Here is a 19,656-nt window from a genome sequence, read left to right on the forward strand (position 1 = left end):
CTTCAGCTTGCACCTTTTGAGGTTTTCTATTGTGGATATTGATGTGTGTTTAGGATCAATATCTACCGGATATACTCGCATATAAGCCGAGATATTCAGCCCATTTTTTGGGGCTGAAAGTCCCCCTCTGCTTATACGCGAGTCATATACCGGGGGTCGGCCGGGCGGGGGTGTAGGAGATCATACTCACCTCTCCTAGCATGTCTCTTGCAGCCCCCGGTGCTTATTCCATCTTCTCAGCACAGTTCTTCCTGCTTTCAGTGGTCACGTGGTGCCACTCATTACATATGCGCATATGTTATGAGCAGCTCATTACATATGTGCATATGTAATGAGCGGCACCACGTGACCGCTGAAAGCAGGAAGAACTGCGCTGAGAAGATGGAATAAGCACCGGGGGCTGCAAGAGACATGCTTGGAGAGGTGAGTATAGCGGAGGGAGCCATATTCACCTGTCCCCCGCTCCACCGCTGCGCGTCGCTCTGCTGTCTTGCTTCCTCTGGCAGTGACGTTCAGGCCAGAGGGCGCCATGACGTAGCTAGCAGGCGCCATCTGCCTGAACAGTCAATGTGCAGAGCCGGCAACGCTGAGGAGCAGCAGCAGGGACGAGGTGAGTATATAGGTTTTTTTTTTTTTAATTGAGACAGCGGCAGCAGCAGCATTATAAGGTGCCACCAATAACTGTGTATCATTGTAAGGGGCCGCTCACTGTCCAGCATTACAAGGGGCCATTAATAACTGTGCATCATTGTAAGGGGCCGCTCACTGTGCAGCATTGTAAGGGGCCACTAATAACTGTGCATCATTGTAAGGGGCCGCTCACTGTGCAGCATTATAAGGGCAGTAGCTTCGGCATTTTCCACCCTAGGCTTATACGCGAGTCAGTAAGTTTTCCCAGGTTTTTGTCACAAAATTAGGGGGGTCGGCTTATACACGAGTATATACGGTATTTATAGAAGCCATCTTCCTTTTTAACTTCAACTTTTTTACGGATGGTGTTATGTTTGCATCAAGAATTTGTTGAGATTTCATTGAACCCATTCTTCCCTCTACCCGTGAAACGTTCCCCGTGCAATTGGCTGCAACACAACCCCAAAGCATGATTGATCCATCCCCATGCTTAACCCCCAAGGGTGGTTTGCACGTTTATGACCGGGCCAATTTTTACAATTCTGACCACTGTCCCTTTATGAGGTAATAACTCTGAAACGCTTCCATGGATCCCGGTGATTCTGACATTGTTTTCTCGTGGCATATTGTACTTCATGTTAGTGGTAAAATTTCATTCATATAACTTGCGTTTATTTGTGAAAAAAAACGGAAATTTGGCGAAAATTTTGCAATTTTCCAAGTTTGAATTTTTATGCCCATAAATCACAGAGATACGGCACACAAAAAACTTAATAAGTAACATTTCCCACATGTTTACTTTACATCAGCACAATTTTGGAACCAAAATTTTTTGTTAGGAAGTTATAAGGGTTAAAAGTTGACCAGCGATTTCTCATTTTTGCAACACCATTTTATTTTTACGGACCACATCACTTTTGAAGCCACTTTGAAAATACCCAAAAGTGACGCCATTCTAAAAACTGCTCCCCTTAAGGTGCTCAAAACCACATTCAAGAAGTTTATTAACCCTTCAGGTGCTTCACAGGAATTTTTTGAATATTTAAACAAAATTAACATTTAACTTTTTTTCACAAAAAAAATACTTCAGGTTCAATTTTTTATTTTACCAAGGGTAACAGGAAAAATTGGACTGCAAAAGTTATTGTGCAGTTTGTCCTGAGTACGCTGATACCTGATATGTAGGGGGAAACCATTGTTTCGGCGCATGGCAGAGCTCAGAAGGGAAGGAGCGCCATCTGACGTTTTTGGCTGGAATTGAGATCGGACACCATGTTGCGTTTGGAAAGCCCCTGATGTACCAAAACAGTGAAAACCCCCCACAAATGACAACATTTTGGAAACTAGACCCCCCAGGGAACTCATCTAGATGTGTGGTGAGCACTTTGAACCCCCCCGGTGCTTCACAGAAGTTTATAAAGCCCGGGCATGAAAATTAAAAAATCGTATTTTTTCCACAAACATGATCTTTTAGTCACCAATTTTTTTATTTTCCCAAGGGTACCAGGAGAAATTGGACCCCAAAAGTTGTTGTCCAATTTGTCCTGAGTGCGCTGATACCCCATATGTGGGAGAAAACTACTGTATGGGCACACATCAGGGCTCGGAAGGGAAGTAGTGACGTTTTGGAATGCAGACTTTGATGGAATGGTCTGCGGGTGTCATGTTGCCTTTGGAGAGCCCCTAATGTACCTAAACAGTGGAAACCCCCCCCACAAATGACACCATTTTGGAAACTAGACCCCCAAAGGAACTTTATCTAGATGTGTGGTGAGCACTTTGAACCCGCAAGGGTTTCACAGAAGTTTATAAGGCAGAGCAGTGAAAATAAAAAATCATTTTTTTTCCTCAAAAATGATATTTTTGCCCCCAATTTTTTATTTTCCTAAGGGTAACAGGAGAAATTGGACCCCAAAAGTTGTTTTTCAATTTGTCCTGAGTAGGCTGATACCCTACATGTGGGGGTAAAACACTGTTTGGGCGCATGGCAGAGCTTGGAAGGGAAGGAGCACCATTTGACTTTTTCAACTCAGAATTGGCTGGAATTGAGATCAGACGCCATGTTACATTTGGAGAGCACCTGATGTGCCCAATTCTAACTCCAACCCTAACCCCAACACACCCCTAACCCTAGCCCTAATGGTAAAATGGAAATAAATACATTTTCTTTTAATTTTATTATTTTTCCCTCACTAAGGGGGTGATAACGGGGGGTTTGATTTACTATTTATGGCGGGTTTTTATTTCTGACAGCTGTCGTACGCTAAAAGACGCTTTTTATTGTAAAAATAGTTTTTGCATCACCACATATTGAGAGCTCTAAGTTTTCCATATTTTGACCCACAGAGTCATGTGAGGTCTTATTTTTTGCGGGACGAGTTGATGTTTTATTGGTACCATTTTCGGGCACGTGACTTCTTTTGATCGCTTTTTATTCCGATTTTTGGGACGCAGAATGAACAAAAACCAGCGTTTCATGAATTTCTTTTGGGGGTGCGTTTACACCGTTCCGCCTGCGGTAAAATTGATAAAGCGCTTTTATTCTTCAGGTCAGTATGGTTACAGCGATACCTCATTTAAGTCATTTTTTTATGTTTTGGCGCTTTTATGCAATGAAAACAATTTTATATAAAAAATAATTATTTTTGCATCGCTTTATTCTGCGAGCTATAACTTTTTTATTTTTTTGCTGATGATGCTGCGTCGTGGCTCGTTTTTTGCGGGACAAGATGATGTTTTCAGCGGTACCATGGATATTTATATGCGTCTTTTTGATTGCGCGTTATTGCACTTTTTGTTCGGCGATATGATAATAAATCATTATTTTTTTGCGGCGTTTTTTATTTTTATTTTTTAAGGGGTTCGCTAAAGGGGTTAACTAATGGGACAGTTTTATCGGGCGGGTCGTTACGGAGGCGGCAATACCAAATATGTGTACTTTTATTGATCTTTTTTTTTTTATTTACAAAAAATGAATTTATTGGGGAATTTTTTTTTTTTTTAAATTAATAGCTATTTTTTTTTTTTTATTTTTTTTTTAAATTATTTTTACACTTTTTTTTTTTTTTAACTTTATTACATTGTCCCAGGGGGGACATAGCTGTCATGTGACAGATGCTGATCTGTCACACCACTGATCACTGTGACAGATCAGCGATCTGTCACAGGCACTGCACAAGGCTTCCTCCTTGCCTGCGCTTTGCAGGCATGAGGAAGCCAGCTCCCTGCAGGCCCCCGAAGATCCCCGTCGCCATCTTGGATTCGGGGACCTGCAGGAATGGAGCCCCCCGCAGCAGCGCTGCACATTGCATTGATGTGGGGGGCTCAGGGAAGCACGGAGGGAGCCCCCTCCCTACCGAATCTTCCCTTTAACCCCCGGTACACCGCGATCATGTTTGATCGCGGTGTGCAAGGGGTTAACATGTAGGGGGCGGGCTGTGACCGCCCCTGACACATTGTGCCTGGTGTCAGCTGTGATAATCAGCTGACACCCGGCCGCGGTCAGCGGCACTCACCACAGCTGATCGCTGTGACGTACTATCCCATCCCTGGGAATTAAGTCCCAGGGCACATGGACGGGATAGTACGTCACATGACAAAGGGGTTAATGGTTGGCGAGATGTTCTTTTCCTGAAATTCTATGCCCTTTTTCCCTCCACACATAACTTTGATCACTGTGGCCAAAGAGTTCTATTGTAACCTCATTGGTACACAGGACTTCTTTCCAAAATGCATCAGCCTTGTTTAGATGTTCTTTTGCATACTTCTGATGTTGAATTTTAGGGTAAGGACGCAGGAGAAGTTTTCTTCTGATGACTTTTCCATGAAGTAGTTATCAGGAGAGAGTGGGTGCTCAACTTTAAAAGTTTGCGGTGCTCAGAAGTAAGTATTAGAATAATTTTGGTAGATAAACTTCGGCACTGAAGAAATATTTTTCAAGAAATATCTGTATACATAAAAGATTGATACAACTTAATATAATAGATCAGAAGAATGTACAAACATAAACACTATAATAATCCTTATTAGTGTCTGGCAGTAGGAGAGACCAAAAGGAAAGCCATCAAATGAAATAGATGATAAATATCCTTATCTATGTAGGTCGGTATATGGGAAAAACTCAAATTCAATCAGAGAGCTCCAAGTGTCAGGTACACAACAAACGGATATCACATCCACGTATGCCTGAAGTCTTAGAGAACATGCTGTATATGTAAAGTCCACAGTAATGCAGGAAGAATTCCTAGGGATTAACATAAGTTAGTTGACAAGCTTATAATGATATAGAGGTGAAGTCCCTGTGAGTGAAGTAAAACTACTGGCTGGTCTAGTTATGGCAACAAAAATATAACACAAAAAATTATTTTAAGTTTAGACGCAGAGAAGACATTTGACCGACTTAACTTGTCTTTCTTGTTTTGAAACATTGAAAACTTTTGGTATCTCTGGAGCTTTTTTTACAGCAATAAAGGCATTGTATAGATCCCAATTAGCCTCTATTAAATTGCCCTTTTGTGTCTTCCCCTTTTTTCTGATCTCGAATGGCACGAGACAGGGATACCCTCTTTCCCCCCTGCTATACGTAATGTGTATACAGCCTCTAGCGGCAATGATATGTCAAAATCATAATATCTCAAGGGTGGAAGTCAGGAATAAGGTATTTAAGATTTCATTATTTGCTGATAACGTTTTACTGACCCTCACTAAACTTCATATAACACTCCCCAACCTCATAGTCACTAGGAAGGAGTATGGACAGCTGTCGGGATATAAATTAAATGCTTCTAAAACAGAGGCCTTACCCTTGACTTGAACATTCCCCCAAATATCCTTGAATATTTAAAAGCAAACTTTAAATTTAGATGGAAAACCGAGGCTATTAAATACTTGGGGATTAATCTGTCCTCTTCCTATAGTAATTGATATAATTGTAACTATCGTCTCTTTTTGGAGAGTTGAGGAGGCTTTTGACTAAGTGGATGCCACTTTTGCTCTCGCTTATTGGCCAGATAACTTCAGTTAAGATGGCTACCCTGCCTAGGCTACTTTATTATTTTGAGACTCTCCCCATTAAGGTTCCCCTTGGGGAAATTAAGTTTATCCAAGCTGCTGTAATGAAGTTCATATGGAACGAAAAACCCCATAGAATCTTCAAAAGTGTTCTCACATCTCCTAGATCACAAGGGGGCTTGTTTGTTTCGGATATCGTTAAATACTATCTCTACACCTGAAGAGTAGTCCCTTTTGAGCTTCATTATGGGCTTACAATATTTGGACTGAAATAGAAAAGATATGGTTGGCTTCGATCCACCTGAAATTCCTTTCATGGTCTATTAAGATACCATTTACTTTGTTGGGCCCTATACAGTTTACGAGGGATCTGTGGCTCTCATGTGCAAGACGTTTTGGGTTGGTCTCCCCCAATTTCTCAATGATATTTTTTATGTACTAGCCTCTGATTCCAAACAGTTTGGAACCGGCAATGGTCCACCCGTGGATTTCGGCAGGATTATTTAGATTTGCGGATTTGGTGGATGGAAACACATTGGAAGTTCTCTCTTTTGATGCTATAAAATCTGAATTTGCTATAACTAATAGAGAGTTCTTCCAGTTCATGCAGATTAAGCACCTAGTGTCTTCACAATATGGCTCATTGATGGCTTCTCAACCAACGGAATTTGAAAGGCTTTGTAAGAAAGGCAGGCCAACTAAAGGGTTAATGTCGGATGTTTACAGGATCTTGGGGTCTCCTCGGACCCCCCCCCCCCCCTTTGAAACATCCGTATATGATTAGATGGGAGACTCTCCTGGGAAGGACGCGGTCTCCCCAATGCTGGCAGAATATATGGGGAAAAAGCGGCCAAATTCTCTATCTGCACTCTTTATAAGGAAAACCAATATAACATTTTGATATTTTGGTGTCACACTCCAGAGCTCCTTTACAGAATGAACCACCAGCTCTCAAATATTTGCTGCCGTTGTTGCTGGTGTGCAAAAAAAGGATTTTCGTTATATAAAAAAACGCAAAAGGCGTGGGGGCAGAAAGCACCATCGACGACCTGGGAATCGCCACTCGCAGAAAGAAATATCAGAACAAATAAAGGATTTCACAAATGTATTGAATCTTTCTTCTAGGAGTTTAACTCCTGAACAAATACAGATTTTATCATTAGGTCTCAATTTTGTACCAGACCAGGACTTCGACTTGTTCACCACTATTCTGGACATTAATAAATTTATGCGTAGTTTGACAATTAAAAAGCATTTTTTAAATGAGCCAGAGTTGGGAGCAGAAAGCAATCAGCAAGTAAATAAATGTTCTGATTAAAATTCCCAATGAATTTTTTAGTATGGAATTCAAGGAGCAAGATGTGGTAGTCACTTTGCAGGATTTGGACTCACATTTTTTGATGGATCATGATGCAGTTGATCAATCTTATACTTTCACTACCAAGAACCCTACTTTTACCCGGTTAAAACTAGATCTGACTGTATGGATAGTTTTCAGGAAATTGTGGAGAAAGAATTACTCTCTGTAATCAAGTTAATCTTAGTACAAGAACTCATAAGAATTTTTCTAAAAAAAAACAACATCAAGCACTAATTGAATTAAAAGAAATGTCAGATATGGTCATAAAAATGTCAGACAGGGGAGGGGTAGTGGTGGTATTAAATTCTGAGGATTATTATGAAGAAATGATAAAATTACTATCCGATCATTCTGTTTATGAAAAACTAAAATATAATCCTCTACATGAATTTAAAGAAAAAAGCAGCATTATCATCAAAGATGGTTTAAGTTTGGGTGTCTTAACTGATAAACAAGCAGAATTTTTGGAGGTAAAAAATCCTGTTCTCTCAATAAAGGTACTGTCACACTTAGCGATTCACCAGCGATCCCGACCAGCGATTTGACGCGGTCAGGATCGCTGGTGCATCGCTAAGTGGTCGCTAGTGAGCTGCCACACAGGCAGATCTCACCAGCGACATCGTTGGGGTCGGGGGTCGCTACTTACCTGTCAGACAAGGCGATCCTGACGTCCTCCCGCCCGGCTCGTCGCTCGTCTCTCCACAGGAAGCCCAGCAGAAAGCTGACGACGAGAAGCGGTCCAGGACGTTCTCGCGCGATCAGCGATAACCAGCAGGGGAGTGGGTCGGAGGTAAGTATCAGACACCGCGATATCGCTAGCGATATCGCTATAACGTCACAAGTTATAGCAATATTGCTAGCGATATCGCTTAGTGTGACAGGCCCTTTATACATGGAGTTCTCAAAATAAACAAAACAGAGGGTATTCCTCCCATGCAACCTATTGTATCCAGGATTGGATCAGCTAATGAACACCTATGTCAGTGGGTTGACTCATTGCTGCAACCCCTTGTACAAAGAACTGCTGGATACATTAGCGATTCCAAACAAATTCGCAAAATGTTTTCTCAAAAAAACTTGGTCATCTACATATACTTGGTTATACTGTGACGTAATATCACTATATACGTGCATTCCTCATGATGTAGCAATCAATCATTACATTTCCACCTACAAAAATTCAGTAATTGTTTTGTTAATTTGAGAAATTATATCTTACAGGTGGTACCTTTTCTTTTTTTTTTTTTTAAACTATTTTTATTAATTTAACAACAAGGAAAAGGTACAGACAGTTACAGTATATTTATGACATTAAGCCAAAATCCCACCTTTTCCTCCCCCCCCCCCTCCCCCCTCCTACAAGCGTCATCATTTGAAAGGATTCCTTAAATTGGTGCGTGTCCACTGATGCTTTGTAGCAGGTACCATCTGGTGCTCTCAAATTGCTTCCTAAGTCTGTTCCTAGATTCTGTATCCAAGGATGGAACAAAAAATGACCGGTGGTTCCTTTTCTATGGGCACATAATTTTTTTGCATTCAATGGTGATTATTTTTTTACAAAAAACAGGTGTGGCAATGGGGGCTAAATTCTCATCCCACCCCCCTTGCTAAACTGGTCATGTCTTTTTGGGAATCAGGATATATTTTTTCTGCATCAAATCCATATCTAGAACAAATTGAATGGTATGGCAGATATATTGATGATACCCTTATAAAATGGGGTGGAGATGTATCTGCCATACCAGACTTTATTCATTACCTAAATTCCAATAGTTACAATATTAAATTTACACATAAATAGAATTCTGAAAAAATATCTTTTCTGGATTTGATTGGAATGGATAACCAAATAATTTCAACCAAAACTCATCATAAACCACTTAGTGGCAATACTATCGTACATACTACTAGTAGTCATAGCAAACATACTATTAAATCAATTCTGGTGGGAGAATTTACTAGAGTAAAATGTAATTGCAGCTTGGATACTGATTTAAAAATGTAACACGTAGCATATGCCTTTCCACCCGTTGCGACTTTTTAGCCACAGCAATGTTAAAGGGAACCTGTCACCAGTTTTTTCCGCTGTAACCTACGGCCAGCACCTTTCAGCTCCATGTGACAACATAATTCGCCCTATCAGGCAAAAAAAAGACTTTTTATTATTCTCACCTAAAGGGCGGTCCGGTCTGACGGGCGTTGATGGTCTTGGCCAGGTGCCTCCTCTCTTCTTGCAATACCATCTTTCTGTGCTTTGTGTGGGTGACCCATCCTACAGTAACTTGCAAAAGTAGTCACCCACTTGCCATTTTTCATGTTTTGCTACTTCACAGCCTGGAATTTCACCAATTATTTTTTTAGGGATTGCATCAGTTCATGTAAAGAACATTCCTGCAACTGTGAATACTTGGTTTTCTTATTATTGTCAAGCAAACATCAAATAGGGCATGATAACTGACAACTTCAGTGTTCACAACTATTCACCCCCCTAAAGTCAGTACTTTGTAGAGCCTCCTTTTGTGGCAATTATAGCTGTAAGTCACTTTGGATAAGTCTCTGTGAGATTTCTAAATCTTGCCACTGGGTGTTTTGCCCATTTATCATCGCAAAACTGCTGCAGCTCCTTCAAGTTAGCTGGTTTCCTCTGGTGAACAAAAATCGTCAAGTCTGAACACAGATTCTCAATTGGATTACAGTCTGGGCTTTGGCTAGGCCACTTCTAAACATTTTACACGGTTCCCCTTAAACCACTCTAGTGTTGCTTCAACAGTATGCTTTGGGTCTTTGTCTTGTTGGAAGGTGAAACTCCATCCCAGTCTTAAATCTCTATCAGACTGAAACAGGTTTTGCTCAAGAATTTTTCTGTGTTTGACACATCCATCTTCTGCTTGACTCGGACCATTTAAAGGGAATCTGTCACCCCATGTCACCCCATTTTAGCCCTATCAGCTGCTGGCACCGCCATCAGGGGCTTATCTACAGCATTCTGTAATGCTGTAGATAAGCCCCTGATGTAACCTGAAAGATAAGAAAAAAAGAGTTAGATTATACTCACCCCGGCGTGCGGTCCGGTCCGATGGGCGTCGCTGTCCCATCCGGCGCCTCCCATCTTCATATGATGTCCTCCTCCTTGCTTCTCCCTCGGCTCCTGCGCAGGCGTACTTTATCTGCCCTATTGAGGGCAGAGTAAAGTACTGCAGTGCGCAGGCGTCTGACCGCTCTGACCTTTCCCGGCGCTTGGGCACTGCAGTACTTTACTCTCTCAACAGGGCAGAGAAAGTATGCCTGCGCAGGAGCCTAGGAGAAGCAAGGAGGAGGACATCATCGTATGAAGATGGGATGCGCCGGACCGCGACACTCAGCACACCCGACTGCGCCCCCCCGGTGAGTATAATCTAACGTGTTTTTCTTATCTTTCAGGTTTCATTGGGGGCTTATGTACAGCATTACAGAATGCTGTAGATAAGCCCCTGATGGTGGTGCCGGCAGATGATAGGGCTGAAATGGGGTGACAGATTCCCTTTAAAGCATCCTCACAGCATGATGTTGCCCCACCATGTTTTACTGTGGGGATGATGTTTTTGGGGTGATGAGCTGTGTTGGTTTGGCTCCAGACACAGCATTTACCATGGTGGCCAAAATGTTAAAACAATCCTTACAATTTAGAATTTACTAGAGTAAAATGTAATTGCCAAATTCAAAAGCAGGACATGACTGACGTATGTGAGGCGTCTGTGTCCGGAGGGGGGAAAGACCTGGCCCCCTGACAAACTTCAGGTATGTCTGACCAATTTTAAAAACGATTATTTCGGCGGTGGAAGGGACACTAAATAAAAGAGCCACCTTGACAGAATGCAGCATTAGTGCTGCACAAGGTGGCTCTTTTACTTAAAAATGCCTGGAGGGGGTGACAGGTTTCCTTTAAAATGTATCACTATTGGTGAACTCCCTTTATATAGAGGGATATGCATAGATACTAGTATGGCTTAGACAAAGATCGATCAGATCGAAACGCGTAGCCTCTGTTCACGGTCTTGGCATTTTTCTTGGAGAGCATATGACTATGTTTATTTTAACATGATTTAATAAAGAAGATAATTTTTACGCAGCTGGAACTGAGTTTTTTCTGTGGTTGTTGCTCAGCACCCGGTTCTCGGTTCACTATATAAACTGCTATTCATTGCTTGGTATCAAAATATGTCTTTTATAGAAAAATACGTACCGTATATACTCGTGTATAAGCCGAGATTTTCAGCCCATTTTTTTGGGCTGAAAGTCCCCCTCGGCTTATACATGTGTCATATACCGGGGGTCGGCGGGAGAGGGGGAGCGGGCTTGTCAGAGATCATACTCACCCCCTCCTGGCTCGTCTCTGCAACCCCCCTGCCCCCCTGCTTGTTCCATGTTCTCTGCGCCCCTACTCTTCCTGCTTCAGTGGTCACGTGGTACCGCTCATTAAACTCATGAATATGCGCATATTTATGATTTTAATGAGCAGTACCACGTGACCGCTAGAGCAGGGGAGCAGAGAACATGGATCAAGCAGGGGGGCTGCAGAGACGAGCGCCAGGAGGGGGTGAGTATGACGGGGGGAGCCGTATTCACCTGTCCCCGTTCCAGAGCCAGCAACGCTGATGAGCAGCAGGAGGTGAGTATACAGCTTTTTTTTTTTTTTTTTTTGTAATGAAGGCAGCAGCAGCAACATGATGGAGCCACTCACTGTCCTCATTATCTGTGGCCACACACTGTGCGGCAAAACTGGGGCCACTCACTGTGCACCCTAGGCTTATACACGAGTCAATAAGTTTTCCCAGTTTTTTTGTGACAAAATTGGGGGGTCGGCTTATACACGTGTCGGCTTATACATGTGTATATACGGTAATCCATAAAATAGAAAAGCGATAACAGCAGAAAAAAAAGACCTTATTTTTCTTGCGAAGAATAGACCCAACAATACTGCAAAGACTAAGTAGCTTATTTGAGACCTCCCAATGAGAGCATGTACAGCCGGTAGGCATTTAACCATGTATTATGTAAGCAATATAAAGTTCCAAGATGACCAAAAACAAACAGTATATATTCTGGTGTAACAAAAGGACAACTAATAAAAAATACAAAAAAAAACACTCTAGAATGCATAATAGCATGCAAGGGATTAATAATAATAATCATAATAACAACAATAATAGTGAAAGAATATCACAATATGAAATACTAGAATATATTTCGGCCTTAACTCAATGAAAAGCAGAATATTTAAATCTGCACTACAGATAAAATACAAAATGGTAGCGGATGGTCAGAGTATATATAAAAATATACACATATCAATAGCCATTCTCAACCCTCACATTGAATATACAGTGGTGACCAAAAGTTTTGCTTTTTTAAGTGCGATTTACTTCTGTCTGGTTGTTGTGATGTCATTTTCCTGGCAATGAATTGGAAGTGCATGAAGTTGTCATCATGCAAGACCTTAACTTTAACCAAAATGTTTTAGAAAGAATATAAATATGGTAATTTAATTAAAAACATCTGACTGCCAAAAGTTTTGCACATCCTATTTGTTGATCACAACATAGAGAGTAATTCATTGCTTACAATGCCATAACTTAGTATTTTGCAGCACAACCTCTTGTTTTAATTACTTCACCGCACCGACGGGGCATTGAAGCCACTAGGTTATTCAGGACATCCCGAGGGATCTTGCACCATTCCATTTGCAAATCTGCAGACAATTCATCTTTATTGCTATGGGAACGGGCCCCAGGTCATCGCCCTAACTCATCCTAAAGGTACTCCATAGGGTTTAAATAAGATGATTGGCTTGCCCATTGCAACAGTTGAACATTTTTCTTTGCTAAGCAGTTTTTTACTAAATTGCCTAACAAACGGGCAATCCCTACATGTGTTGCGGCTGTAGAACAGCCGTGAGACATCCAGCTGCAGGAACTTGAACTTGGTATTAGAGCTCTCCGGAGTCACTCTGTTAGCAAACGAACATGCTCGGATAACACATTACCCAAGCACATTTGCTCCTCACTAAACAGGAACTAACAATAAAAACACATTCTAAAAATTTCTCCTTTGCCATTAAAAAAAAGACAAAGTATGACACAGAGTGAGTAATAAACACTCAAAAAAAGGTATCAGACACAATATCCAAAATAATGGAACACAATTATAAACTTCCAACAATGAAAATTGCTGAATCTTCAACAAATAAACTAGATTTCACTGTCATTAACCCTTTAATGACCTGGAAATTTTTCAGTTTGGCACTTTTGTTTTTTTAATCACTTTCTTCCATGAGACAACTTTTTATCATCGACAAAGAGAGAGGCTTGTGTTTTTTTTTGTTTGTTTTTTTTATGGACAAGCTGTAGTTCTGAATAACACTATTAATTTTGTCATGCAATCCACTGAAAAATTGGAAAAAAATTGCAAATGGTATGAAATGGTGACAAAAATTTAATTCCAGTTTTTTTTCCATTTGTTGGGTATTGCAATTTCAGCACTGCCAAAATTGCATCGACCTTTTTCCCTTTAAAGAGAATCTGTCGGCAGGATTTCACACGCCAAACTATATGCACGAGTAGTTCTTTCATTGACAAGTTCACAATACCTTTACATGGCCTGTCCGTTCGTCCAATACTGAGAAATCCAAGTTTAAATGGGTTGTCCCAGAATGAGATAAAATTGCATCCCTGATATAATTCAAGCAGCAGCCCGTCCTAGTGCACATGACAGTACAGGCTACAGACTGAAGACCTACAGCTTCTGAGACCTGTGTCTCAACTGACAAGAACTGTATCTCACATACCCCCATCAGCAGCACGCCATCAGCACAGCTGCAATATGTAAAGAAATATGTTTTAACCCACATTGTACTCAGCAAGAAGATGTCCAGCTTCACCCTCCTCCTCCGTCAATCTGACAGCTTTATACTGGTGCACAGAGACTGACTGTGCCCAACTGGAAAACAAGACTGAGATATGTGTGATACAACTCTTGTCAGTTCACATGCAGATCTCGAGAGCTGTATGTCTTCACTATGCAGCCCATATTAAAATGTGACTAGAATGGGTTGTAGTTTGAATTATATCTGGGATACACTTTTATCTCATTATCAGAAATCGCCTTTAAATTGATATGCAAATGAAGCTGAAGAACTATTTGTAGACCTATAGCCACTGTCACTCCAGCTCTATTCCCCACTTCCTTTATTGTAAATAATTACAACAATATATACCGACTGTCACAAAATTCCTAAGGACTAATAATTACTTTTCTTTTAATGGTCAATATTTTGCACAATTTTCAATCTTGTTGGCTTCTACCTGGCCCGGTGGGAGGACAGTTCTCTGTATACATGATATCAGGTGGTACAGTTGATATATAGATGATCATCTCCTCATCTGGCACCAGGATCCATTGAGCCCTCTTATCTTAGAATGGTAGAGTTGTAAGGGACCTCCTGGGTCATCTGGTCCAACCCCCTGCTCAAAGCAGGATTCACTAAATCATCCCAGACAGATGTCTGTCCAGCCTCTGTTTGAAGACTTATATTGAAGGAGAACTCACCAACTCTCGTGGCAGCCTGTTCCACTCATTGATCACCCTAACTGTCAAAAAGTTTTTTTCTAATATCTAATCTGTGTCTCCTCCCATTCAGTTTCATCCCATTGCTTCTAGTCTTTCCGTGTGCAAATGAGAATAAAGATGATCCTTCTACAATGTGACAGCCCTTGAGATATTTGTAGACAGCTATTAAGTCTCCTCTCAGTCTTCTCCTTTGCAAGCTAAACATTCCCAAATCCTTCAACCGTTCCTCATAGGACATGGTTTGCAGACCGGTCACCATTCTGGTCGCTCTTCTCTGAACTTGTTCCAGTTTGTTGTCTTTTTTAAAGTGTGGTGCCCAAAACTGGACACAGTATTCCAGATGAGGTCTGACCAAAGAGGAGTAGAGGGTGATAATGACTTCACGTGATCTAGATTGTATGCTTCTGTTAATACATCCTAGAATAGTATTTGCCTTTTTTGCTGCTGCATCACACTGTCGACTCATGTTCAGTTTGTGATCTAGTAGTATACCCAAGTCTTTTACACAAGTGCTGTTGCTTAGCCCTATTCCTCCCATTCTGTGTATGCATTTTTATCCTTCAGTCTGAGCTGTTACTCAATAACAACAAATAGTGACTGCAGACTTGTAGTTTTAGACAAGACAACCCCTTTAAAGGTGTCAACTTTGTAGAGACAAAATCTGTTACCATTGGTAATTTAGACTCCACAACATTTTATTTGAATAAAACTCTTTGGAAAATTTTACTGTAAGCCAGGTCCTATCGATTTGGAGGAACCTGTTATGTGTGTCAATATAGGATCAGATCGAACTGTTTCTGTACTAACCATAGTTTACTGTTAACGGCAACACCAGTCCTGTCATGTACATGGCCAAATGCAACTGCAACATCCAATACATAGGATGTACCACTCGTACACTAACAATGAGGCTGAGTGTGTACCTAACTATGTTCTAGGAGTAGCATGTCTTAAACGTTTTATGAGCACACTACATGGACACTAATTAATGTCTCCTGCCAAAAGCAATCTGTCTCATATCACTTTTCCAGGTAAGTCTTTGTACTGTAACATGCACTAATTGCCGGACATGTGGTGCTACCTCTATTATTAAAATGAGGTTCTTCAGCAGCTGCAGTGTGTATTACACTATATTGTGCCTGAGTGAGATTTTCTTGTTAGAATTCCCAGTGTCTCATACCTTGGGTTAATCTTGCCTATTTCATTTTCATTCTAGACGCCCCCAGGCTCACAACCAACATCTCTTACACTTTCTTCGATGAGTTCCGCTCAGGTATTTTTTGTCAGTACGTAAAATAAATAATATTATTAATTGTTTTGTGGGTAAACTTATTCTTTTTGCTTTTTACTAACAGGCATCACAGAGGAGCATGGCTGTTGTAAGTATTCTTTACTCTTTTTAGCCATTTCACTAAGAAAAATACACTGGGGTATTACGTAATAGTTTAGTATGTGTTGGAAATTTACGTGGATCTGATAAGTATAAGGAACCCCTCATACATGTATAAGCAACCTGCCCTTTTTAGGAGGGATCTGATACATACAAAGAACCCCTCATATACGAGGAGCCATTTTTAGAGAGACATTGGACTGGTCATTTTTGGTTTGCATTTTATTTATTTTTTCCAATCCCCCAAAAAACTTTTAATAAATAACAAGCAAACTGCCCATTAAAGTACCATATGTACTAGAGTATAAGCCAAACCGAGTATAAGCCGAGGCCCCTACTTTTGCCACAAAAAACTGGGAAAACTTATTGACTCGAGTATAAGCCTAGGGTGGGAAATGCAGCAGCTACTGGTAAATTTCAAAAATAAAAATAGATAACAATAAAAGTAAAATTAATTGAGACATCAGTAGGTTAAATGTTTTTGAATATCCATATTGAAATCAGGAGCCCCATATAATGCTCCATACAGTTCATAATGGGCCCCATAAGATGCTCCATACAAAAATATACCCCGAATAATGCTGCACAAAGGTTAACGGTGGCCCCATAACATGTTCCATATTAATATATGGCCCATATAATGCTGCACAAAGGTTAATGGTGGCCCCATAACATGCTCCATATTAATATATGCCCCATATAATAATGCTGCTGCGATTTAAAAAAAAAAAAAAAGACATACTCACCTCTGGTCGCTGCCCACTGCTCCTTAGTGTCGCCGGCTCTCTGCAGTGACTGTTCAGGCAGAGGGCGTGCACTAAGCACGTCATCGCACCCTCTGACCTGAACGTCACAGCCAGAGGACCCGGGAGACAGCGCAGCGGTGGAACGGTTCAGGTGAATATGGCATGGCTCACCCTCCCCCAGTCCTACTCACCTTCCTGGCGTCTGCATATCAGGCTCTGCTACATCTCTTTCCTGGCGTCTGCTTCTCTCTTCCTGTCTTCTTCCTGTGCGGTTATGTGATCCCGCTCATTAGAGTAATGAATATGCGCTCCACCCCTATGGGAGTGGAGCTGCGTCCATAGTCATTACTTTAATGAGTGGTGTCACATGACTGCACTGGAAGAAGACAGGAAGAGAGAAGCAGACGCCTGGAATGAGATGTAGCAGAGCCTGATATGCATATGCCAGGAGGGTGAGTATGATGTCTCCAGCTCCCGCCGGCTTTCTGACGTATGACTCTTGTATAAGCCAAGAGGGGTGTTCTCAGCACAAAAAAAGTTCTGAAAATCTCTGCTTATACATGAGTATATACACTATTTATATTTTGCCACAATGATTCTTAGAGCAAGTAACAAGTTCTGTAAAGTACATTCTATATAAATTGTGTATACATTTTTATTTTTTTTTTATCAAAATAAAAAACAATTGCAATATTCACATTTGTTACTAGGCCTAATTTATAACTCCCACTTCCTGTGGGATACCTGCACAAAAGCAGCATTAGCTTCTAATCAGCTGTGACATCACATATTGTAAATGGTGAATCCTTTGTTGTCTACAGTGTATAGGGGTGTTACTTTTCATTGCGATCCTGTCTGTGATGACAATGAGACTGCTGAAAAATCTTATGTATAGACAGGAAGTGTGAGTGTAGTATAAGGCCTAGAAAGCAGAATGAAAATTGCAAGACTTCTGTTTTTTTTTAATGTGTAATCTGTAAACTACCTTTTGTTTATATCAGGATTTTGTGTGAAATACGTATTTTATAAAAAAAAATAATCTTGCAGCTTTCAAACTGTCTCGATCTAATTTAAGACTCCTACTTTCTGGTGGAGCCGTGTCTCTTAGCAGCAATAGACTGGCTTAAGCTCTATGTTTTGTATAGAAGTTTTGAGAGTTTAATCTGGACAAAGGTTATAGTGAATGGAGTAAAAGCAGGGAGAACTATGACACCAGAATTTTCCATATTTCTGCATCAGTTTGATGTAAAACAACCAGGGCTGTGGAATCGGTAAGCATTGTATTTTAATGCAGCCGCACACTCCGGTCCCGAGTGCCGGCGGGAAGGGTCGGGTATTGATGCGAGTTCCTCGCATTGCACACGCAAGTGTGACCCCGGCCTTAGACTACCAGACCTCCGCCAAAAAAAACAATATAAAGCGAGCAAAACATCTTATGCACCCCAGCATGGCATTAATAAATATATCTTCTTGCCATGGAAAATACAAGCCCTCATATACCATCCGTCCATGGAAAAATTAAAAAAAAATTACAGGTCTCAGAAAATGAGGACACAAAATAATTTTTTTTCTTTTTCAGAAATTTTTTTTACATTTTTTTCCCATTAGCAAAATATAAAAATTTAATTTCCCAGTAATTTTACTTTAATTTGTACCACACAATAAATGCTATTAAAAACAATATCCGAATAGCAATGGAGGATTTCCATTTTCCCCCCATGTCACTGCATTTTTGTGCGGTTATTCAGTACATTTTATGGTAAAATGAATAGTGTCTTTCAAACATAAAACTTGTCAATGGAAAAATAAGAACGTTTTGCCTCTTGGTAGAAAGGAAGGAAAAAAATCAATTATCTGCTGCGAGGATTAAAAGAAAAGTAATGGAGAGTACTCGCGCTGTGACTCAGACATATAAATACAAAGACTGATTTAGAACAATAAGTACCTGTAGTAATGTAGTTAGATATTCAAATGTAGATCGATGAGTCAAACGTAAGGTTTATATGGCAGGTTATTATGGTAATGCGGCAGGTATTCACATATATTCAGTGCCAGTTGGTAGGTCAGAGGAAAAATCGGCGCTAGATTGAAAAGAAAAAAAAAAAAAAATATATATATATATATATATATATATATATATATATATATATATATATATATATATATATATATATATATATATTTATATTGGTAGTAATGAAGCATTAGGAAGCCTCCCATGGTGGAGAAAATATGATTAAATTTAAGATAAAGTGCAATATACCAATAAGTATCAACCACTGATTACGTGGTCCAACCACTTGTGCAAATAAGCCGATAATAACTTAAAGTGCCTGTGTGCTCGGTATATACTGAATCCTGGATAATTCAGAAACAGAGCTACAGTACTAGGAGTGCCATCATACGTTGCACCACATAGAATATTATGCCAACAAAAGACAAAAAGTATGAGGTGTTAATGGCTAAGAAGCTAAAGTGTTAATAGTGCTGGTAGGGCCGGAGGAATAGGCAAACAGTGATAACAATCCGTACAACCAAGTCCAGTACCTTCAGTTGTTATAGAGAAAAGGTCCGTGATGGTAAGACACTAGTACTTATCTTATAATCCTTTAGTTGATCCGAGGGGAAGAGGAGTCCTAGAGCGCCGCCCCGGCCGGTGGCGAGCGCTCGATTAGCCAGACGCTAAAGCGCAGATGTCAGCGGTGAACGCTGGCAGGACCTGCGTGACGTATTCGGGTCACGTGACTCGCGCAGTCACGTGGTGCCCAGATTAGCTACGGTGTGCAAAACGAGCCAAAAATCCAACACGTTTCGGAATTGCTACGGATTCCTTCATCTTGCGTTGTTAGCTTTAAATACCCTTTGGCTCAGTATACAATAATTGATTAATCAGTCAAAAGTGAATAGTTCAACCT

The 19,656-nt window shown here is 40.6% G+C and overlaps 1 protein-coding gene across 1 annotated transcript in view; it reads left to right on the forward strand.

Annotated features, from left to right (window-relative positions):
• Positions 1–19,656, forward strand: part of LGALS8 (galectin 8) — a 67,823-nt gene that overhangs the window by 40,896 nt on the left and 7,271 nt on the right. Inside the window, exons 6-7 of the mRNA XM_073557585.1 lie at positions 15,822–15,878; positions 15,961–15,984. Of these exons, the coding sequence (XP_073413686.1) occupies positions 15,822–15,878; positions 15,961–15,984 (81 nt within the window). The remainder of the gene's footprint in view (positions 1–15,821; positions 15,879–15,960; positions 15,985–19,656) is intronic.

The sequence above is a fragment of the Dendrobates tinctorius genome, unplaced genomic scaffold, assembly GCF_039654945.1.
Source record: "Dendrobates tinctorius isolate UK_male_01 unplaced genomic scaffold, ASM3965494v1 ptg000250l, whole genome shotgun sequence".
Classification (NCBI taxonomy): Eukaryota; Metazoa; Chordata; class Amphibia; order Anura; family Dendrobatidae; genus Dendrobates; species Dendrobates tinctorius.